The sequence below is a fragment of the Colias croceus genome, chromosome 3, assembly GCF_905220415.1.
Source record: "Colias croceus chromosome 3, ilColCroc2.1".
Taxonomy (NCBI): Eukaryota; Metazoa; Arthropoda; class Insecta; order Lepidoptera; family Pieridae; genus Colias; species Colias croceus.
The window spans coordinates 2,707,215-2,733,348 of NC_059539.1; the positions used below are offsets into that span (position 1 = coordinate 2,707,215).

Here is a 26,134-nt window from a genome sequence, read left to right on the forward strand (position 1 = left end):
ACACATTTTACACACGCATAAACAGGTTTTATCCCAGAAATCCCACGGGAACGGGAACTATGCGGGTTTTCTTTTAAAAACGCGGGTAAAGCCGCGGGCGGAAATCTAGTATTCTATAAATATAAGTATCTTTATTTATTTCATAGACAGCTTGTTAAAGTTTTTTATTCCTTAAAGAATCTATAAATTCTCGGTTACAATGCAATGTAAATGTGGTTAAAACTCATTCGGAATTTTTTATAAAGCAGACAAAAATTTTACGAACAGCATTTACATTTTCATTCTTTATAATATTGTACGTAACTTTTATTGAGAGAAGAGGGAATGTATTAATTTTAGTCATTTCAGGAATTCAGAAGAAAATTGAGGATAATCAAATAAAACAAATAAATTAAAGATAGTGCTTTATTAATTACAGATACTTACATACTCCGCCGAATATAAATACATCAACAATTTGGAGAGACAAGGTACAACATGAATCACTATGAAGCCATACATAATTGACGGTGAAAATTAAAGGCAGTGTGCGAACCAAAGAAACAGCTTTGAGCATGAGTTACGCTACACCGTGTCGCGATAGGGCCGTGCCCTGTCCGGGGCTCTATCAAACATAATTTTTACTAAATACTATGTTGCCCGACGAGTACAATATGGAGGTCTTCAAGAAAAGAGTGAACAGGTACGTTCTAGAGAAGCGCGCACCATCTTAGGCCACATCTCAGCTTACCATCCGGCGAGATCGTAGTCAAGCGCTTCCCTATCCTATCATACAATAAAAAAAGACGTGTGGCACTCGGGGACTGCCGCGGTAAAGCTATTGCATGCTATGCCTTTAAGCCACACCTCCGCGCCCGTCGGAGAGGGGAGCGTGAGGTTTTTCGTTACGGAATTTCTGGATTCGGTCCCCGCGCTCAAGGCGCGCGATAGAAGCTATGCAATAGCTTAAAAAACTTTGTGTATGAAGTGATTCATGCAGCTTAACCGTACACGGACGGGGCACGGCATTGAAATGTGTATGGATATTTTTTCATTTGCTTCCCGGTTCGTCCCCGGCACGGTGTAGAGTGAATCATGCTTTGAGGCTTCAAATCTATCGCAAAACGAACCCCTTTGGCTTGTATACGCAAAAATAACAAAGGTACTCGCCTCTTCCTGGATTTTTTGCCTGAGGCGTGCTTCACTTATTTCGGCTTTAAAAACTTGGATATAGATACTATAAATGAAATAAAATTTGGAAGTTTGTATTAATATGTATTTTGTGTTTGTTTCCTCAAGACAAATTGTAAAAAAATGATAAAATTGCTTTATAGATAGGTTATGGCTAGCATGTCATAGAGCCATTTTAACGAAGTCTCACGCAAGCAAAACTGCGCGCGAAATCTAGTTGATAACAATATCACAATAAACAATAAAGCCTCATTCGTCGTATGGATTTCTGTCTAAATAGACAGGAAAGTAAGCTTACTTTCCAGTAAAGAAAATTATTTTACAGGGAAATAAGCTCAGTAATGGGAACTATTCCCGCACTAAATATATATGAATGCTTTCTCACATCTCCCCCATAATTCTAAATTCTCCATAACATCACCAGATATAAATGTATGTATCTATACTCAATAAACTTAAAAGATACAAGTCTACAAGTTTCAATGCCACTTGATCGTAAACAAAGTATCGTAGACGCCTCCATAAATATTACGCCCTACGCCTTCATCAGAGTATTTTCTTTCTTTTCTAAGTAAGTGATAACTTCTTCAGCTATGGGCAAGCCATATTTCTAGATATTTCGTGTGCAACACGCCTATCATACCTATCCTAGTGTACACTGACCTTCGTTGATTTCGTGTGTACACAGCATTATGACCGAAAGCCAATAAGGGTTCGTTCTGTAGACAATTTGTAGCTGAGTATTAATAATATCAGTCCTTACTTAAATGCTAAAGGGATTCGTTTCATGTGAATCACATTTTGACTGTAATACTGACTAAATAATGGTAACTGTCAAAAAATTACAAACATACAGCTAAATTATTCGTATGGAAGTTTCAAAACGATTTCAGGTAAATATTAAAACCAGTTTCGATGTTCCCGTACCTCGCTTTGATCCAACTTTGTTGAATGCCAAACATATTTGTGGCTTTAAATAAATAAATAGATCAAAATGTGATTCCCATCAAACATTGGACGATGATCTACTATGAGGTATCTAATAAATAAATAATGTAACTAAGTTAAGGCCGGCTGTGCACGAGCGACCACGCGATCGATCGTCCACAGCCTACCCGACTTCGGATAAAGGTTACACTCGAATGTAATACAATTCACGAGTAGGCATTTCCACGTTTTCAGGCACATCAATAATTCATAATACACCCAGAGCGGTGTATTTTTGATCGAGATCAAAAACCTCAGAGCACGAGAATAATGTTTTTTTAATCGGTTACAAATTCAGCGTTTACAAACAATTTTTCATGGAACATTTTGCATTAAGACAAAAACAGGGAGTTTCAGGAAATTTATTGTCAAAACTCTTGAACAGGCGACACGCGTTTATTGAAGTAGCCGCAAAAACAACAACGCAGTTGTAGATATTTTCAGAATAAAAGAAATTTATATTAAGTGCCCGTTTTTATCTACACCCACCCAACGGACAATTTTCAAAGGCCAACAAGATTAATTAGAGCAAGACTTTTATTTTTAGAAGTTCTCGAAAAGCCTTATTTCACGCTAAATAATGAAACTTATAGCTTTAGGCTCCACCGCTAGATTTTTTTAATACTTTACGCTACGTCCAAACAGAGCTTAAAAGGTAATTTGTTAGACCTCCGTATTTGACAGATCTTAAAATTAATCTGTGATGAAGAATGGCCATTGTATCGAATACGCAATTCTAACAGTAACACACCCGGTTCACGATCATATTGACATTAAAAAAGTTGGAGCGCTCATCGTGTGAATGTTCTACTTAAATCCTATTAAGATTCATATTGACCCACAATTACTTAGAGCTCCGTGTGGAAAACAGTGGTCAATTATTACCTTTTGGCATATGTCGTGCTTCACTGGCTTCGCGTGAATGTAACATTCGTTGTTTATAAACTCTGTTTAGAAGAACCATTAGTTGTTCATCAGCTCCATGTGGACGTTATTAGACGTTTATCAGTTCTGCGTGGACATATAATTGATTCAACAGTAGTTGTTCATCAGGTCCGAGATTTGGTTGTCTGGCTCCGTGTGGACGTAGCATTATCGAGTGTAACCAATACGCGAGGGGACTAGACCGCGTTGCCCGCGCTGTGCACGTTGCCGTTCACGTTCAGTGGTATTGTGTTGAACTCGTCTTCTAAATCATCGGTTTTCCTGTAACAAAAGTGTGGTTAGAAAGGTCCTTTTCATATTGATTAATTTGCTTGAGTTCTATAATATTTCTTGTATGGGGCAGAAAAAACTAGATCTGGTTAAGGATGGTGTAAAGCAAAGGAGCTATGAGTGTTCTGAAAACCATATTTTCAAAGAGAAGAATGTTTGTGGCCTAGCGAGATAAAATCCAGTTTCGACCATTTATTCATCAACTGTCATAAATATAAGCTTGAAAGTTCAAGATTTAGTATGATTTCTTAATGTTTGTGAAAATGGATATTGCTGAAAATATTATTACTATAGTATTGCCTTCCCTTAAAATTCAGTATCTATTAAGTTTACTTAACCATTTTGTGCCCACACTCGTTCCCTTTAAAATATTACGTCCTTCTTTATTGCATTAATTAAACTATATTACTCTAGCTAGCGTTATATTTTAACTACAGCAAGTAAAAGTTCTATATTTCTAGCCAACACATTATCTCAGACCAAATCTTAGACTATAATGTTATTTAACACAGCATAAATAATACATATTATAATAGATATTTACACAAGTACAATATTACTAGATTTATCTATTTTAACAAGTACAAAACTTTAAAGATTTTGCCTAAACTTTCGTGGTACAAACCGCACGCCATAGTTCAAAATTGGTTCTTCTTAATACCCTGACCATCTTCTGGGACTCGCAATAACGAGATTCCCACGCAAATTATATCTCCACGTAATGAAATGACAATCTCTTTGAGTTAATCCCCAAAAATCCTATAAGACCGTTGTAATTAAGCCGAGACTGACTACCCCAGATGAAGTCGGGATAAATTATGTACCTCGCTATTACCTTGAAATAACGTGGACAGAGACGTGATAAATATATTCCATTTGTTCTTTAGACTGCTGGGAGCTTCCCATTTATTAAAATTAAAATAAAATGAAAATACAGAAAAAATAAGTTGGTACTTATATTTTTCCATGTTAAAAGGTAAAAATATACCGAAATAGCCTATCGATAACTTAGCACCAGTACTTTTTTTTTCTAGCTACTATAATATCTTTGAAAGAACAAAACATCTTTACTCTAGCGCAGTTCTACAAAAACGTAATTTAATTACATACAAATATAGATGCTGCAATAAATACATATTCTATATTTTCTTGCCACCGCAGCCGCTCTGCTCGCCTTGGTAAGATCTGGACATAGAAAATTCGATAAATGCCATATTTATTAACAATATGCATAAATCTTTAAGTTAAGGCCTTTTATCTTTTTGAAGCCAAGTGTGCCTTTTAATAGGCCAGATTATTAACCTTAAGAAAATAATGATTAGCTCGGATCATAAATCCTCACAAAGAAAAAATACTAGTCATCATCATTCCGACTTTTAGGTCAAAAAACTCAATTTGGAACCACTTGATTATTATAAACACCAGAGAATATTTAACCGAGTTACCCATCCATTAAAACATCAATACAGTACCTCAATTTCACCGTCCTAAAAATTTTTTTCTTTATTTGTAAAAACATGCTACGTTTTGCGCAATTCATCAAGTTTGATGTACAAAGAGATATAACCATATAAACGCTATAAAGTCGCTACAAGACAAAGAAAATTAGTGTGCAAGCGACAAAGACGGACAAGAAACTATTTCCTGGTATTTCCAAGGAACAGCCTGGACTAAACAAAGACGTTTCGTGAATAGAAATGCTTCTTTGACATATAATTGGACGACTTTCGAGCGACAACCCAATTTTGTTGCGACGAAGTGTGGTACTTAAGACTTAAAGAGTACTTCGCGCATTAAATATTCCGTTTTTACTGTGATATGTTAATGCCAAATGAAACGTTAAAGCGTAATGAAAATCTGCATTTTGTGTATATTTTTGGGCACCTATTGAAACTACCTTCCTTAAACAGAAAAGATGATGAGGCTATGAAATAAATTTCAGAAATCAAATGGCAATTTACACGTATTTTGAATTAAATAATAATTTGACCGAGAAACTGATTGCCCAAATCTAACAAAATATTATCACATACGCCATTGAGTCATTTGAGTTCATTTTCTTCCAAATAAGATGTTATTTTCTATGACATTGTCTAAAAATGAAAATTCTCGCAAGTCAATTACCCTATTTTATGTGACGAGTGTTATTCAAGAGCATATACTTTCTCTCAGATAGTACATTTTTTTAAGATGGTTATAAGAAATTTGTAAAGTAATCGTTTCAAACACGCTCAATTTGAATTCAATTGTAAGAACTTTGAGGTAATCAGCTTTCATTTGCCCTTTTTATTACACAAAAAGGAACTCTAACTCCTACTACTTAAAGATTAGAGTAGTTTGTCATATATAAGGTATTTAAGTAATAGAAAGAAAACCCACGAAAAACGAGTATTTCTTTACATTCATTACTTTTTCAATTGTTTCTTCATAAAAGATTCAATGGAATATTTGGGATATATACAAACAGAAGAATTTGTATAAGTATATCACAATGATTTGATGAAATCAAATGATTTATATCACAATACATATAATATAAATCCTAACAATTTTTTTGGAATTATTTCTTTCCGAAAGACATGAAAATGCAAATTTAATTAGGATTTAGGCTACTTCCAAGGGTAACTTAACGTAACTTTCAACGCTCCTTTTTTATTGTATTTAATAAAATATTTGGTAAGGTTTGTCAAACACTTCTCGCTTATTAATTATATCAAAAAATACATACTACCTTAATATTCCGCTACAAAAGTCAATTGAGTACTATACGTATAAAAAGTATATTATGTTCGTCCAGACCCCTCGCTCATTCAGAGCAACTACATACTATAATTCCACTAACTATAACAAACACCCATGCGATCTTCTGTAAGGGTTACCTCGAACAGCCCCTATGCGAAAAAGACAAAAACGTCATATTCGACTTATTTTAAAAATCATCTTTAGCTTGTTTAATAAACATATGCAATTACCGACCAAGACTCAGTATAATTAAAAAAAAGCTACACACATTTAACATTCTCAACTTGCACAGAAAGAAAATCTCGCAGAATCCTAATGAAGTTCGTTACTGGACATAAATAAATTACTTGCACTGAAATCAATTTATCTAGTGTGAGTCAACACGCTCACGCACAAATGAAAGAAAACAGTAGTTCGTGCGGTCAAATATCATACAGCATCTAATACACTTCATGTAGAAAATAGAAATAAGCTATAATAATTATTATTTTTAACATTAAATCAAAACCACCTCAAAGGATCAGAACTGGACAAATTTTGTATGGAGTAAGCAAGACACAGCTCTCAAATAGATATAAAAATCGGTTCACCCTGCCGAAAGTTCGGAGATAAAAAAACACAAAAAGTACCTTGAGATATCTATACATATAATAAAATCGTAGGAAAGTCAAAACTGTACATTGAATATTTTTTTAAAAGAATACCTGGGCCGTGATCTATAATCGATATAGAAGCCAAAAACATAGTTTTTAGAATTTTTGTCTGTTTGTCTGTTTGTCTGTTTGTCTGTTTGTCTGTTTGTCTGTTTGTCTGTATGTTTGTCCGAGCTAATCTCGAAAAGTACTGCATAGATTTACTTCAAATTTTGCATGAATATTACTAACAGGACGGGTGAGGCTATAGGCTACATATTATTACGCTATCACCTACGGGGGAGGAGCTGTGAACCTTTATTTTTCTTACGTATTCCGTGTATTACGACAGCGTACAATCTAAAGACTCATGTTTAAATGTTGGTTTCGAGTAAGCCATGCTATTATCTAGCTTTACAAAATAAAAACTATGTCATTTACGTAATTTGGGCAGAGAAACAGTTTAATGAATTTAGTAGTATAAAGACAAATTAGAAACAGCGCCATCTATTAAATGTTATAAAAATCAAATCAATTTACACGTTAACTATTGGAAATTAATAATCAAATGACGCATATATAAATGTTGTTTGACAATATCTAGATTGACACTATAAAAAATTATGCCATTTAAGTAACTTGGGAAGAGAAACATAGCTTAAAGAATGTAAGTTGTATAATGTTAATTTTGTAACAGCGCCATCTATGAGATTTCGTAAAAATCAAATCAATAATTTAAATATTAATAATTTAAATATACATAATTATGTTATTTATTTATTTAACTCTTTAACCCTTCCGTTCCCTATAAGATATATTTCGTGTAAATAATAAACTACATTTTTTTTAAAGTGAGGGTAGATGTTTATTATTTTAAGTAAAAATAGACACCATTACACAGAATATGTCTGTGCACCATTATCTACAGTTAATCTAATGATTGTGTTCCAAAGAGTATAATAATATGTGTTTTATAAATTTACTAGCTTACCGCCCGCGGCTTCGTCCGCTTTGTCTAAAACCTAATAAATTGTGTACTAAAACCTTCCTCTTGAATTAGTCTATCTATTAAAAAAACCGCATCAAAATCTGTTGCGAAGTTTTAAAGATTTAAGCATACAAAGGGACATAGGGACATAGGGACACAGAAAGCGACTTTTTTTATACTATGCAGTGATATTTATAAAGCAATTGAATGCCATAAAACAAAAAATAACAAATGCAATCTTCGTGTTTTGTGAATTTTCACCATCATGCGTTCCCACAAAAGGTAAGTTGTTGTTGTTTGTTGGTAAGTTGTTAAATGAAATGAAATGAATGATTCTTTTATTATTTTGAGGTGCATTGGGAACAGAAGTTTTTGATAAAATTTTATTTGTAAGTAGCTTTTTTTATAGATTTACAGTTAACTTTTGATTTTTTTATTTACAGATTCAATGCTAATAAAATTATATCGCCTTTGGAAGACGATTTCTGCTGATATTTTTACTACACCACTTGAAAATTGATGATTTGATGATAAAGACAGTAGCAGCGAGGATTAAGTGGAAATTAGTAATCATCCGCTTCGTCAATTTTTGACTGAAGTTAATGTCCAACGTCCAATGGTTCAATCATTGGAAGTATCTCGGGAAATTTTGGAGGATATTTTTCAGGAAGGAGAGGAGGGGCAGCCAACCACATATCAAACTACTACGTTTTAGTACCGAAAAAAATGTTATTGCCAAATGAAACGTAAATTTTGCACTCACAACTTTACAAGTAATGTTTTAAGTTATCAGATAACCGCAAAGTCAAAATTTTATTTTTATTTTGACTTTGCGGTTATCTGATTATAATATTTATCGTTATGGCTATCGACGTACCGACCGTACTGGGATCAGAGTAGGTACATGATATACAGTTCATCATCCAGGATTGCTTAGAGCATTTTCACACTGAAAAAGATGTTTTCTTTGAATCGTAGTTGCTTCATTTATTTATTTTTAATCATTTTACATAATATGTTTTATATTTTATAAATATATCATTTTAATTATTTAAGTAGATAAAATAAATTATGTAACGGTTCTATAAGAAAACACATTATATTTGTTAGGCGACGGTGATTTCTTCCAGGCAAAAGATATTCATCAGCTCAATAAAATTGAACAGTATGTTGTTAGTTATTCTTTAGATTCACAATTGTAATGAGCATTTCCGCATGCAAGTTGTATCGTAGTTTAGATATATCATAGTTTTTACATATTCCATCCAACAAAACCCTAAAATTTTTTAGTAGAGTTGAGCAAGATAATTTGAAAAATGTGCCGTGTTAAGTATTATAGAAAAGGTTAGTACGTTGGTAATTATTATTTCTTCTTCATTTACATGTTGTTAGTAAAAATAAACTTTAACTTACAGTCAAAGTAGTCAAAGTATATTTTAACTAATACTACTTAATATCTATTATACTTATGTTCAGTATTTATCTGTATTATTATTGCTTGACAATTAATATATTTTCATGTCGTATACCAAATTATAAACATAAGTTTAATGTGTAATTAGCTGGATTTATTTTTACACACTCACAGACTTATATTTTATGTTAAATGATAAAAGAGTGTTAATATGTAGTGTAAATCATAATACATTTTTTCACAATTAAAAACTTTACTTACTCAATATGAAGACCGTTTGACAAATGATAGGGTGCATCATAATAAGATGAACATGAGCATAAGCAATGACTAGAGTAGGGACGCGAATATTACAATTATATGAGACAAGAACGATTAATAAGTTTGTTTAATGAAAGATTAAGAATTGAAACTATTCGGTCTCTGGAAACGTACGAATAGCGAGAGGCCCGTCTTACTGCAGACAGATTTCGTCATAGTCTTAATGTCTTGAGGTAAACAATCTACGAATTCGGTGGTGTGGTCTGACAAATATAAAAGTGGGTTTGCTTATAACCTCACAATTGATTACAGATCATCTTCTGTATAGACGATATTAACGTAGTATGTTCTTTTTGTAATGCTTTAAAGTTTAAAGTGTAGTAAGGCGAGTCGGCTTTCGTTTGAAGATACACCGGAACCTTTGAAATCACTACTTTTAGAGGAACATACTGTGCAATTAGCGTTTAGCTACTATTATGTATTCTGTGGTGCAATGTAAACTGTTATTAGACAATATTCGCTCTTATAGTAGTGCGTTTCAAATTATCCTTTGGTGCTCAATAATTATCAAAAGATCCGTTCATGCTTACTTTTAAGATACAAGGTCAAGTTTACCATTTGATAGGATCCCTTTTGCCTGAAGGCCAACCTAAGTTTGTTTAAATATATTTTGTATTCGACTACAACGAATAGTGGAATACAAGAAATCAATATTTCTCAAATTTAAAACTGAACTCATTTCACAATTTTAGAACAGGTTAATTCGTATGTATGCAGTTTTAAATCGACATTAGAAGCTTTTCCTCAAGATGGTGATATCGGCACTCAGGAACTCCCTGGACGTGTTATAACGCCCAGGCCACAGTATTACAATTTTTCCTACAGTAGGGCGACGAATGTATTTTCGCATAGCAACGGAGGGGAACTCGCGGGGGGTCAAGTGACGCGGGCCACGTACCACAAACATGCTTAGTTTGTGGTATCGAGCGCGAAAGATAGTCATCGTGTTTTTAGTAAAGTTACTATGTAAACTAACGTAATTTAATACTTAGGTACATATTCTATAATGGTGTGCTCAAACTGTTAATCTACATTTAATATTTTAGATTATTATTTGATACTAAGTAATGTAGAATTTAAACCACATTCATGTTTTCTTCAGATTTTAAGATTTTCTTATCAGAGTGTTCAATTTTAATGTAGTTAAATTTTATAAGAGACAATAGGTAATTAAGAAAATTTTAAAATAAAGTGTCACGTATTTTTTTTAAACGACGAATGACGAAAAACGACCTAATCGCGGACGAAGTCGCGGGCAACAGCTAGTTTTAGTATATAGTCAAATTGAGAACCTCCACCTTTTTCAAGTCGGTTGAAAATTCATATAGTAGTACAAATACAAATAGCAGAGTAACCCTGTGTATGCTTGTTATATTTCATTCTGCCAACATTGTAAACCGGTTTGTTTTGCTAACAATTAGTAAAATTTGACGTTGACGTCATAGATGTTATTAGCTTTACGTCATTACTCAATGGTAAGTGATGAAACCCCTTAATTTTAATGCTAATAAACAAGGGTATGGTTATTGGTTGTGGATAAATTTAAACAGTTTTCAAAATACTGCGACGTACTTCCGAAAAAAACTCGTCAGAAAATTCCAAAAAATACAGTAATGTAATATTATTATAAATGCGAAACTGCGTTTCTGTGTTTGTGTGTTTCATTCATTCATCTCTATTCAGTCCATCTCTGGATATAGGTTCCTTTTTACCAGGTTATGTCAATATCTCGTTGCTATAGGAACTTCCTTTAAAGACGCGGGCGGAGCCTCGGGCCGCAAGCTAGTCTGTAATAAAATAGTAATAAATAATAATACATACCGTTTCCTATATTTGTATATTATAAGCACAATGAATGCGTTGCCGATGAATAGCGCAGCTATTAGCAGCGACGGGATGACGATGTCTGCGAACAAAAAAACATCAATTAATTTCAGAAAAATCCATAATGTTCTAGAAGTTTTGGCATCGAAAAAAGAGCGCGTGTGCCGAGCACACGTTTCAGAAGTGAAACTTCTCTGGCAAGATTAAAAAATACCAAAATCGTCGTCTCAGTCCATGACGTGACGGTATTTCCATGACGCGACCTTGAAATAAACGCGCCTAAATAAGTTTCAGACCAATAAAAATAAAGGTTACAAGGCAACCTCTCAAATTATGAAAGGATAATCAATAAAATTAACAGGTTACAGGAGTACTAAATCTTTGCCACCTCTAGTCTAAAGTGGCTGAGCCAGTTTCTAAGGTAAATTAGTTTTGTGTCTAAAGATAAATTAGGTATATTAACAGCTTTAAAGTTTATAACAGTTTTGCCAAAATATATCCAGGCTGTATTTTTTGCTAGAGACTAGTTCTTAATAAAGACTTAGTGTGTACAATAAATTCAGATTTAGAAATATAATATAGAAAAGAACTTCCTGTCACTATCGAGCCACTTACATTTTATTTCACATTGCAGAAATTATTTATAGTCTTGCCAGCTAACTTCCTAGTATTGGCCATCTAATACATCCTATTAAAGGCTATACAATACAAGACAAGGATGCCCGATACGTTATGTATAGCTCCATCCCTGTTTACAGCAGTAATTGAATCGTATATAAGGTGGTCAACAGAGCTCAACATTCGCGGTCCTCTGATTCTCCTTTACAACGCTTTCAACATATCCGTAGACCCTTATAATAAGCCTAATAATGTTTTCAAAAGATATATTACTTGTAAAGACCTCGGAGACAGTCTTAAATTTGTGCTACATTTTCAAACATTTCATATTATCATATTTATAACGTGATCTTTGCGATGTTATGAACATCGACGACATGAAATAGGTCATGTTTTCTTTGCAGATCCAGATGAGTAGAGTGATATTTTCGCATTCATGTCAAGAAAATTAACATAGAATCAATAATTATATAAAGACTCATACTCTAGTATCCACCTACTTCTGTTTAAATGATATTATATAAAAGTAAAGATATCAAACCTTTTTAGGAATAAGAAACAGTTCAACTTACACCCCATTATACAGTTCTACAGTTTCTCGAAAGTTCTCGAAATATCGATCCAGTCAAACTTGAAGAGCTCCACTATACATTTGTCATAGAAAACACAGCAACAAGTTAACAACATTTCGCAGAAGGGGAAGTCAAAGTTCAGAAGCCGTATCTCAATCGATGAAGTTCTACAGACTGATAACTATCACGATATTACTGTTTGAGATGCAACTGTTGAAGTGAAAACCGATAGAGGAATTTATATTAATTATTGTGAGTAACAGTGGTACGGAGAAGTTCTGGAAACCGGAGAAACTAATAAACGTACCTAATAATAAAGTTCGTGGTTACTAAGCATATTAGAAATATAATTTAACCTAGGGTATTGTATAATCAGTATTCCAGTTGTTCTTTTAATTTATCTAGTCTTAAAAAATAACCTCACCTTTAAGAAACCATTGACATAAATTATGAAACTAATGTCTTCTGCAATTAACACACACCATAATCAGATACATTCTCACGTTACAAACTTGTTTTAAATATGCAATAGAACATTCTAGAACAATTCTTGAATAAGATACTCTGGAACGTCCATCACACTGAGAGCATTGACAATGGTTACCAAAGTTACCAACTTTAGTTCAGCGGTCTGGTGCAGTTAGATTTGCATAACTCCCTAATTGCAACCCGTGGTTGGGCCTCGTCGTCATTTCTATACAGAATTTCGGGGGAGCAACAGTCAATATTATGTTAATTGTGTTCGAATTGAAATGGTGTCTAGACTAAGCAAATGAAGCAAATTGTTACTCAAAAGATTTTTGTTGACTACGAACATTTGAATTACTAAGCATAAAGAAACAGCAGCAGCAAATAGTTAAAGGAAGGAATTTTATAATTCTTAGCCCAATACGCTAAGCTAATAAATTATAGAGTACGATTTACCACACAATTAGAAAGTAACTTTCCAGAAAAATCAAAACCATAAAGCTGTAATCATTTCAACCAAACAGTTTTGTTCAGTCAGTTCTAGTTACAAATTTATAACACGCCAACTTTCAAATTGCTTATGAGCCAGTTAAATACAGTTTGTTTCACAGAATCATCGAAACAATTGTATTGAAAATTGAAATATCCGCTATTTAAAATAAATACCACGCAAATATCAGAAAGGGAAAAGTTAATCGACGCTTAAGCGGTTAAATGCTACGACTCAAATTGTAAATTGTCTATAAAATGGTTAAGTGGATCCACCGTGTTCGGTTGGGTATAAAATAGCTCTAACTTGTCGTCAAATAGTTTTAAAGTGGATCGTTACAGCTATTATTTCTTGTAGAGGATTTATGGACGTTGGAGGAAAATACCAATTCTCGCATATGATTGTTTAGTTCTTTTTTAATTCCAGTTTTAGCTCGATTGCTCTATTAAATGCTCTTGCATAATTTTGAAATTCAATCTCAGGCGCAATAGCTCTCCATTCCTATTCATTTGATTAACTCTCATATTTAATGGTTGGAATGAAGTACTTCATCGAAAAACGTTATCAACTATTGTACTAACTACTAATGATATTTTAGTTCAGATCAAAAATATATTAAATGGATTCTTAGCTTTAATAAGGTCATCAATTATATCATCCCATGCAGTTTTTTCCTAAATTGTTAATTATATTACACACAGTTTAACGTGGATTATTTCTAAATTCGTATAATATAACGACTTATTTTTAAAATCCCTATTCCTTTCACACCAGTATAGCCAAAAGGTATCATATATCCAGCGAATAGGATTGACTTAGAACAAGCCAATGCGTTTAAAATCTCTCTTGTATAACATGATACCCGTCTACCGACACTTCGATCGTGTAAACAGGGGTTATACTTACAAGCATCGACCGTCTGTACAGGGGTTTACTTATAACATAATGCGTTATTAATTATCGCAGAACAGCAATAGCTAGTCGCCACTATCTTTTCATAAGTTCGTTAATCTACAATAAAATTAATCAAGTCCTCAATATTTACCCACTCTGTCATTATAAGCTAAAAACCATACTCCTAAATTGGCTTCTATCCCTCTCGTATGATGAAACTGAACTAATTATTAAAACCACCATCTAAACTTCTACATTTCTCACTCACAAACTCACATAATCTCACTCTCGCATACTCACACACATAACATTCTCATACTCTCTCACAAACACATACCTGCACATGTTTGTCTTTTTAATTTTGTATAAATCGTCTTGCTTACTTTTATCATTACTTTGTGTCTCTGTTTTGGAGATATGAATGTTAAAATTTGATTAGTGGAACTACTAATGTTTGGAGGTGGGCGTTGGCACCTGTGCCGCAGCTTATTTAAGCTTTTATGGGTGCCATCGTGCATAAAGTTTTTGTAATGTGTTGTTGTGTTCCAAATAAACAATTTTGATTTGATTTGATTTTTTGATAAAATAAAACTATAGGAGAGTTCAATCCTGTACTGTGAATAAAAACTGAGAAAAATATATGGTGTGGTAATAGAGGTCCTCATCGTCTTTAGGGTAAGTAGCACAAATTTCAAATAAATACATTTTTGTCTGTCTATCGTCGACTTTCACGCAAAAACTACTGAACGGAGTTTTATGAAACTTTTTTTGTTATAGAGCTATTGCTCCTCGACAAGCTAAGCTATAATTTATTTGGACCAATTTTTGTATTTACATCTCTGTACGCACGAGCTCAGTCTTAGGAACAGCTTGTTTATTTTGTAGTAACAAATTGAACAATGAAATATAATCACGCAATAAGGGCATTGACTCACCGACTATCATGTTTCCCTCGTTGTGCGGCAGCTTTGTATCTTTATCGACGGCTTCCTGTGAAGAATTGTTCGCGACGACTACGCTGGGTGTCGTCTCTTCTGCAACAATTGATGCAATCAATTTATAGATAGCTTTAAAGTCCTTTGGAGTTCCTATTCTTTGTGAAAGTGTTTACAAAGAACAGTGTGTAGTCTTTTCGCCTTCGAATACGTCTGGACTTATACAGTGTTATAAATAAGATGTTTCTATATGTATAGATGATGTTGGTACTATTTTGGAATCATGTCATATTATTTTTTAATTTATTGATAGAGAATTGAGTCGCTCTGAATAATAATTATTTGTCTGTTCGTCTATTGATAATGAAACTGATATCTTTCTATAATTGATATCTCAATTGGAAAGTTAAGATTCGGAGACTACCTAAATTTAAGATTGATTTATTAAAATCGAAGGGAACCAATCTGATTGCTAGAATCATAAGAATGTGTTTGTAATGTAGAAATTACAATATCGCCCAAACTCATTAGAAAAATTAATGATTCAATTCATGATTTCAAAATACATTACAACTTTTTAACAGGCAAAATTCAGCCATATTACAAGGTTACTCAATCTGATATTAATTACAAAGCCAAACTCTAGGAGTTTCACTCCCACGAGAGCGTCTGGATAAAAAATTACGTAAAAATTCTCTTTTATATAAATGCAAAATCGTGTAAATAAATTAAGTCAATCCATCAACGACTTTTGTAGCTATGAAGGTATTATAGACTCAGAATCCTAATGAAAAAATTGGTTGTCTGTAAGTCGGTTTACTGACGATAGTTGAACGTGACAACGTTCGATTGTGCTTCTTTGTCGTTCGTTCCGCGCTCTCGCTCGCACTTCAAGCCTTACATGGAACGCCTCAGAGCGAGGTAACGCCGCATGAGTCATGTTTTTTCGTGCGTGCACGCGGCTCTATCGAATTATAAGACGTTGTCACGTCAAAAAAGAAGAAACAACCTTATAAGCAATTTGTTATCAACAATTTTTGTAGCTATAAAGGTATCGAGAAGAAGAGAGAGAAGAATAAGAATAATAAGAGACGTAGAATTGTGAACGAAAGACAATAAATAAAATTATGAGCAATTTGCTCCAAAACACTGAATATATTACCATCAGCCATAGCAGGTATCAACGGCCAATAAGACCCTAAGATCAATACCTCAGTTAAAACACATTGGGGAATACTAAAAGTAACTTTGGACAATATCATTTTGTATTTTGGCACTCGAGGGACCACTGCCGTGGTTTACCTCTGGAACAATTTTACGGGTAGCCCCGGGGAATTACCGTTCCGTTATTATAATATAAATTGTTAATAAATATTGTATTGTACGACGATTATTATCAATTCGTTTCCGGAGTCTTATTGGGTTAATTTTAATGGGATGCTGTTCGTCTTTCGCTCTATGTCTTATTCTCAGTTGTAAGTTGTGATGAGTTAATATAATTTTAAATATCTGAAACTGTAAGAAAGAAATTAAAAATAACAAGAAGGAATGCATGTAATGGTTCGTCGTTCGATATATTGTTTAAAAATATTATGATTGGCTTTTACCAATGTTATAGCTATAGGATTTCGATTTGGGATCGACACCTTGAGCACGTGTATAACAATTAATAAAATTCAAGAACTTTTTTTTCAAATACAGAAATCCATAAAATAGGATTCCCTTGTGAATATTAAAGAACTGCATTTACCACGTAGATTCTAGTAAATCCATACTAATATTATAAATGCGAAAGTAACTCTGTCTGTCTGTCTGTTACTCAATCACGCCTTAATTACTGAACCAATTTGCATGAAATTTGTTATAGAGATATTTTGATACCCGAGAAAGGACATAGGATAGGTTTTATCCCGGAAATCCTGCGGGAACGGGTTTTTCTTTCAAAACGCGGGTGAAGCCGCGGGCGGAAAGCTAGTTTGATTATATTTTTATGTCGCCAGAACATAATATACAAACACACGACGACATTCGAAAACTAATCACAGCACATCAAGAAGTTAATCAAACTTATAATTAACATGAAAACGGCATCGACCTTGGGTCTCCTTGAAACATTGTGAGCCCCGGGGACCCATAACTAACCTCTGGCTTGTCAAGCCAGGATCGTAAACTGGTGATATTTTAGCCGCACTTTATAGGATCTATATTTTTGCTATCTTAATGTTGCCTACTTGAGTCTATTCATAACTGATGTTATCTATTGAGAAGAGATATTTCGAATATTGTAAGAAATTCGTTGAAACATGGACAAGGTTAAGGAAAAATTGAATAAAGAAATTCCAGATAAGAGGAATTGATAACATATTTATAGGAAAGAAACCAAATGTTTCTATTGACTTCAAAACATAAAGACAGAATTTTTATAAAAAAAAATTGGTTGTCTGTAAAGTCGGTTTACTGACGATAGTTGAACGTGACAACGTCCGATTGTGCTTCTTTGTCGCTCGTTCCGCGCTCTCGCTTGCACATGGAACGCCTCAGAGCGCGGTAACGCCGCATGAGTCATGTTTTTTCGTGCGTGCAGCCGGCTCTATCGAATTATAAGACGTTGTCACGTCAAAAATAGAGTGTTCAAAAGCACAAGTTAAAAGTGAGCAGCAAAATATAATCCTAACCAGACATAACAAATCAAACCCCGATCCTAATACGAAAAAAATAAACATTAAATGAAAAATTGCAGCAAATCCGACGAGAGCTCAAATCAAATCTTCATTTCAAATCCATCTAGATTTATTTCCTTCATCGTGTTTCTTTTTCAACGCTTTCAAGCTAGAAATATAAATAGTACTTAGCCATTTGCAATCTTGATACATTTCCAGTTTCTCGTGAAATGTAACACTTCATAACACTTTATGAGAAACCAATTCTGAAGATAACATGAGAAAGAGGAAATATATATATTCAAAACTTCCTTGAAATCGTTACTGGATGATTTATGTGAATAGAAAATCTTCAATTTATTAAATAAACACTTTAAAAATCTCACTAAAAGTCTGAACATAGCCATTAATAACATAAACAAAATTGACAAGTTCAATTTAAAGAAGGAAGCGACGTCAATAATAGACACAAATGGTACAAGCTGAGCGGCCATCTTTGAATATGCTTCTAGAACATTCTCGACCCTTTATGTATAACTGCGTCCCTTTGTTAATTAGATCGCAAGTTTACAACAATAGTTCTTAACAAGTGAATCTTACTTTATTGACTTACGTGCAAGTTTAGGGTTGCCAACCATGAATATCTATACTAATATTATAAAGAGGAAAGGTTTGTATGTATGGTTTTCACGCATAAACTACTGGACCGATTTCGATGAAATTTGGCACAGACAATCTTAAGACCCTGGGAAAGAACATAGGCTACTTCTTATTGGGAAATATGTACCACGGGCGAAGCCGGGGCGGACCGCAAGTATAATTATAAGATTACTGGCTATGCCGCGCTGTTTCAACCGATGATTAACCCGCGTATAGTCAAGTAGGTATTTTTATAGCCCATGTGTTATTCTCTTCTTCCCTACTAGATATTTTGTTAGTAAAAGATTAACAAACATACATACATCCTCACAAATTTTCGTATTTAGTAGTTGGATATCTTTACCCCACTTGAATGGTTTTGTACTATGGGCTGTGGATGGATTTTCTTTCAGGGTAAGGGTACTCTTTGAGAAAGTACAGATAAAACACAATATCTACCATTTGCGTTGATAACACAAAAACTGTTAGGCTAAATAAGTTTAATTACGAAAATCTGTCAACCCTATTCCTTGAATGAGGGTCAAGTAATGTTACTATGTGTGCCCTTACAAGATTTAATGTTGTTTTAAGTATATAACACAACACATGAAGATTCATTTCTTTACAAACATAGATATCTAAAGAATATTATTTTTAACATAATTGAATAATAATTATATTACATTCACTAATTAATAAAGCCAGTAACATTGGTATTATAACATACTAAGTAGAGATTTTGTATAATCCGGTACATTCGACTTATCAATTTAATATGAAAATGATTGACTGACGATCCTATAAGCTCATTTAACTGACGCTAATTAACTCCACATTTTAATCGTACTCATTATTGAGTATATCATGTCAATATAATTGTATACCTATGCAAATTATATATCAATTAATCCTAGATAGAGCTTTTGAATTACCTAATTTATTTAAAAAAAAAGCATAACGTTACTCAGTCATAAAACATAATCAAAATATATTGATAAAAAGAGGAACAATTAAACTATTTGATTGTTATATTATTGGTACTGGAATAATCACCTTTCGTTTGCGTTTTGTTTAAGTCCAATTAATACGAGTCAAAAATAAACAATTACAAATCTCCAGAGAATAATAGAAAATTCTACAGAGATATGAAATAATTTAATTCAATATAGAATTTCATAGTACAAGATTAATTTAAGATAAAGAAAATTTACAAAATTGTATCTCGATTATGTTACTAAAAATCAAGATAACAAATTATTTCACAGCCATATTATCTCAATAATGTCTTTACCGTAATCGGATAAAAATTCATCAAAAATTTTAAATCAATTTCATGGATTAGAAATTTCATTACGTCTTCACCCCAAATTCCGATTCCGATAGATTTAATTATCATTCGTCCGTAATGATATTTCTCATTAAGGATTATGGAATTATTGCTTTTTCAATCTGTATTGATATTAGAATAATTGGTGAAAATTGAGAGAAATTAAAACACCCACGCATTTCACGGAACCCAAATTAGTTGCAAACTAATCAACAACTATTGTGAAACTAAACTGAGAAACATTCATAATACTGTACTGAGTATATTCGCCATTATGAAACTGACTCTGTCCCGTGGTTTCTCCCGCGGACAAAGCCACGTATATCGTTTGATTTAATAAATATTTGACAATGGCTAGTTTTCATTCCTAAAGTTATCCAAATCGGTGCGATGTTTTAGCCGTGAAAGCGTATCAGTCATGAATGTAAAAATTTACAATGTTATCGTAATCAGCTCGTGGATAATAGTAATCAGCTCACCAAAATATATGTATTTCAAAATATTGAATACTACAAATTGAACCTAGGACACTATCCAGAAAGCTAGGACACTATCCACTATACCAATAATGTCACTTGCCAACAAACGTGCCTGAGAGCTGACCTAATACGGAACATGTCAAAACACTTATCATGCCTTCGAACTTAAAAACTAGCACAAAGTTCACATGTGCCATGCTTAAGTAACCAATTATTATTGAAAAAGCAAAAACCTACAAAAATCGGACAGTGAAAAATGCTATCCTACTATACTTCCGACTTCCTATCCTATCCTACTATATAATCACTACATAGTAATACTTAAAACAAAGTCGCTTTCTCTCTCCCTATGTCCCTTTGTATGCTTAAATCTTCAAAACTACGCAACAGATTTTGATGCAGTTTTTTTTTAAATAGATAGAGTGATTCAAGAGGAAGGTTTTAGTATATAATTTATTAGATTTTAGACAAAGCGGGCGAAGCTGAGCGCGGGATGCTAGTAATATTATAAATGCGAAAGTTTGTGAGGATGGATGTGTATGTGTATGAATGTTTGTTACTCTTTCACGCAAATACTACCTACTGAACCGATTACAATGAAATTTAGCACACATATAGAAGGTAACTTCAATTAACACATAGGATAGGTTTTATCCCGGAAATCCCACAGGAACGGGAACTACGCGGGTTTTTCTTTGAAAACGAAGCCGCGGGCGGAAAGCTAGTATTTTATATTTGAATCACCTTTGAGAATCCTTTATTTTAATAAGTCACTCTTTAGATTGAAAATATTGTATTATTAATTTTACACACACACACATGTCGGCCATTTTGATTTTAATTTTTCATTGATATACCCAGTATCTCATAATGAAAATTAATCTAACAGCATATTTCAAGCTAAAACTCATCAAGCCATTTACGGTAAAGACCACCAAAAAACATACATACACACATAACCCTTCTCGGATTGTATTTTTATCAGAACGCAGTAGAGTTGAAAAAGGTTTCATAAAGATGCTCTTTAGAAATAAATACAAAGTCAATGATTCTCATCAAATAATTAAATTTTTTAATTTATATTATGATATAAATCTAATCTCGACAGTAGCCCTCATTCCTCAGGAGGTTTTTCTATAATTTTAACAAGAAAACAAATGTATTTTTCGACCATAATAATCGTATTAAAATCGACAATCAAACTTAAGGACGCTATAACGTATTTTTACAAAAACACGCTGTTTTTCGGTACCATTTTAACTTAAAGCAATTACACGTGAGAACATAGTAATATCTTAATTTAAAGATAATATATTCAGCTCTACGTTCATCTTATAAAAATTGTACGACGTCATACAAAATTGTCGCTGAAATACGTTTTTTCCATCACAATAAACGCATAAAATGCAAAAAAATGGGGTCTAAACCGGTACCATTTTAGGAAAATTAAGAGCCTAATCTATCTTCTTAACTATATCTTATTGAGGGATATATAGTCCTTTATATATGGTGTAATTTTTATGAATCTAAATCAAAATTTTATTTCAATAATGAGCTAAATTAAAAATACTTGTCGATTTCTTCATACATTTTGTTCTCGCGGTTCGTCAGACCGCGCTCAGAAGCGCTCTTGGAAGGACGGGTGTATCGCTCCTCGTGCCAAAAATAAAAACGAAATAAAAAAGATTATTGTGCGTGCACTGTCTTTTTCGTGATTTGAAATATTTGATACTTTTTATGAGTAAACTGTATAAGTTTCATATTCCAATTATTTGTAATTTAAAATTATGTTTTTAAAATTACCTTGCCTGAGATCCTCTTTTTTATGGGTTGTTGAATAGATTGGTGGGGTAAAACAATTCAAGATGGCGTCGATGAAAATTTGGCTTTTTTTCGTGATGGGTGTCATTTTCATAGTTTTTGGGGTAGCTATTACCGAATATGAGGTCAAAACTGAAATCCAAGATGGCGCCGACGAAAATTTTACATCTTTTTGTCATGGGTGTCATTTTCATGGTTTTTGGGGTAGCTATTAACGAATATGAGGTCAAAACTATAATCCAAGATGGCGCCGACAAAAATTTTACAACTTTTCGTCATGGGTGTCATTTTCATGGTTTTTGGGGTAGCTATTAACCAATATGAGGTCAAAACTGAAATCCAAGATGGCGCCGACGAAAATTTTACATCTTTTCGTCATGGGTGTCATTTTCATGGTTTTTGGGGTAGCTATTAACGAATATGAGGTCAAAACTATAATCCAAGATGGCGCCGACAAAAATTTTACATCTTTTCGTCATGGGTGTCATTTTCATGGTTTTTGGGGTAGCTATTAACCAATATGAGGTCAAAACTGAAATCCAAGATGGCGCCGACGAAAATTTTACATCTTTTCGTCATGGGTGTCATTTTCATGGTTTTTGGGGTAGCTATTATCGAATATGAGGTCAAAACTATAATCCAAGATGGCGCCGACGAAAAATTTGACATTTTTCGTGATGGGTGTCATTTTCATTGTTTTTGGGGTAGCTATTAACGAATATGAGGTCAAAACTAAAATCCAAGATGGTCGTCGAATTTCAAGATCGCGTCATGGTAATACTGTCGCGTTATGGAGCAAGGCGGCGATTTTGGTATCTATGAATCTCGCCAAAGAAGTTTCACTCCTGACACGTTTTCTCGGCACACACGTTCTTTTTTATTTTATTCTCTTCGTTTAAATGTTTTAGATAAACTTTATTTTAAATAAAGTTTAGCGAATATATTTAAAGAATATATTTAAAGTTACTAATATCTGTCAGAATATTAACATGATTGCCACAGAGTTGCGTTTTATATTAAATTTCTAAATATGCATTTCAATGTTCTTTAAAATTGTTTTTTTTAAGACTTTCTACAAAACTGTGGTTGTTAACGTTTTTGTTATTTTATTTAAGTTTACTTTAAAGGAGTAAGAAAAATATACCTAATTATCGACGGTTACATTGGGGATTTGGTAATAGCTGTCTCAAAAACCTTGAAAATGACACCCATGCCGAAAAGATGTAAAGTTTCATCGACACCATCTTGGATTTTAGTTTTGACCTCATATTGGTTAATAGATACCCCAAAAACCATGAAAATGACACCCATGACGAAAATATGTAAAGTTTCGTCGACACCATCTTGGATTTTAGTTTTGACCTCATATTCGTTAATAGCTACCCCAATAACCATGAAAATGACACCCGTGACGAAATGATGTAAAATTTTCGTCGGCGCCATCTTCGATTTTAGTTTTGACCTCATATTAGTTAATAGCTACCCCAAAAACCATGAAAATGACACCCATGTCGAAAAGATGTAAAATTTTCGTCGGCGCCATCTTGGATTTTAGTTTTGACCTCATATTCGTTAATAGCTACCCCAATAACCATGAAAATGACACCCATGAAGAAAATATATAAAATTTTTGTCGGCGCCATCTTGGATTTTAGTTTTGACCTCATATTGGTTAATAGCTACCCAAAAACCATGAAAATGACACCCGTGACGAAATGATGTCAAATTGTCGTCGGCGCCATTTTGGATTTTAGATTTGACCTCATATTGATTAATACTTATTTAATAGCTACTCCAACTCCTTGAAAATGACACCCATGACGAAAAGATTTCAAATTTTCGTCGGTGCCATCTTGGATTTTAGTTTTGACCTCATATTGGTTAATAGCTACCCCAAAAACCACCCACATTTGCAAATGTGTTTGCTACTTAGGAAAAGTTCATATTTAAAGATATAGGTAATGTGAATGTGTGGTAACGAATTTAATTTATTTCATTCCGACTGTTTCTCGGAATAACATACATTTACTAAGAATTGCTTACAATGCCGGGTTTAATATATTGCCGGTAACATATAATATTATGTATGATAATAATTCTTAAAAAAGTATTTTATACATTTCTTAAAAAGCTTCGATATTGTATACAATAATACAATTCATATTCAAATTGTTGTAAAATAGTCACACTTTTTTAAGTTGGTTGAATACACTAAAATATTTATAAGGATCGTACCTACTAATAATAGTAACAAAATGAATTTTTAAAGTTCCCAGTAATCTTCTGGAATCAATTTCAATAAAAATATAAAAAAAAAATAATATCAAGTATGAAGATGGTCTATAAAATGGAATGCGCTATGTTTACGTGAGCGCGATGTTCCCGCGAACCACGTGGCGACGTTAGATACCTAAATTTGAGTAACGCAGATTTGTGACAGCGTCCTTAACTCATAAATTATTACATAATTCGTCTGTTTTAATGGAAATAACGGCTATTTTGTGAAATCGAGTTAAAAGCCTGTAACATTTTGTTGGAAACAATTCATAATATCAGAGTACATTTTAAATATCATCAATTAGCAATAATTGTTTAATTAATATTTTCTATTATGTTATTTGTATTTTCCTCTTCTCTGGTACGTATTTAATTTCATAATTGGTATTAAAAATATAAACACGTCTGTTGTATTTAAAACTAAAACTCTATTTAGAAGTTAGCCGTTATATTTTATTAAACCTTTTCCCTTTTTTCGAAATGATTTGTAATTTTGACTGAATCATGTCATTTACTCGTTATTTTCCTTTGAATTTCCCATTCCATTTCCATCATTATTTTGCAAATACAGACTCAAATTATTTTCTAAAATCTATTCTGCCAACTAGACGGCATTGCAACTCGACAACAATTACACCTTCACACATTCGACACGACAAAGTGAAGTTTTTAAGCCTTTAATCATTTCAGAAAGTTCCCCTCACGACTACACACGACTCATAATTACGATGTAATTAAAAGACGTCCCACTATTATAGGGTTGTCACACGCACTGGTGTGAAAATAAACCCTGATGATACTAAGGTCTAGTAGGTATAATGAGTGTAGTTTAAAAAGTGAAAAAATATTTATATTTATTTATTTAATTTATTAAAATTTAGACGACGCGGACGCGGACGGTCTCTTAAACTATAGTATTATAATTAGATCAATATAAACATTATTCTTTCATTTTAAGTCTCATGCCTGATTAAGTAAAATTTATCGCTAATCAAAAACTTTACCAAATGAAGAACTACAATCGAGTTCTTCGGAATTTTGTTTCGAATTTAATATTTATTATTCGTGACAGCCCTATTCTATTGAGACATTGTGCTAGGTCTAATTGCACGTCATTTAAAAGCAAAGGGTATTAAAAACAGAATGTCGCTCGCAGCGTTGATTCTTCATGTATGTAGTTAACAATAAGATATAAAGCTTGCTTTACATGTAAATAAATAAAGAGTTGTAATGTCATTTTAAGATAAAGAAATACAGTAATGGTAAATGGACGTATGGACCGTGGACGTATTAATCTTAATATATAATATAAATCTCGTGTCACAATGTTTGTCCTCAATGGACTCCTAAACCACTTAACCGATTATAATAAAATTCGCACACCATGTGCAGTTCGATCCAACTTGAGAGATAGGATAGGTTTTATCCCGGAAATCCCACGGGAAAGGGAACTATGCGGGGCTTTCTCTGAAAACGCGGGCGAAGCCGCGGGCGGAAAGCTAGTAAACATATATATTACATAGTACACATGGTTTTAAAATATTAATATTAATATTTTAACCATGTGTTCTCAAAGAAAGCTTCAAAACATATAGAAAAATTAAGGTAATCTAAGTGTTCAAAGCTGTACGATAAATGATAATACATTGATAAGTCTCAAG

General features: G+C 33.1%; 1 protein-coding gene across 1 annotated transcript in view; it reads right to left on the bottom strand.

Moving 5' to 3' along the window:
* Positions 1–905: 905 nt before the first annotated feature.
* Positions 906–26,134, bottom strand: part of LOC123705910 — an 85,496-nt gene continuing 60,267 nt past the window's right edge. The window contains exons 7-9 of the mRNA XM_045655004.1: positions 15,271–15,369; positions 11,291–11,375; positions 906–3,363 (exon numbers count right to left, since the gene is read on the bottom strand). Coding sequence (XP_045510960.1) covers positions 3,279–3,363; positions 11,291–11,375; positions 15,271–15,369 — 269 coding nt within the window. The 3' untranslated portion in view covers positions 906–3,278. The remainder of the gene's footprint in view (positions 3,364–11,290; positions 11,376–15,270; positions 15,370–26,134) is intronic.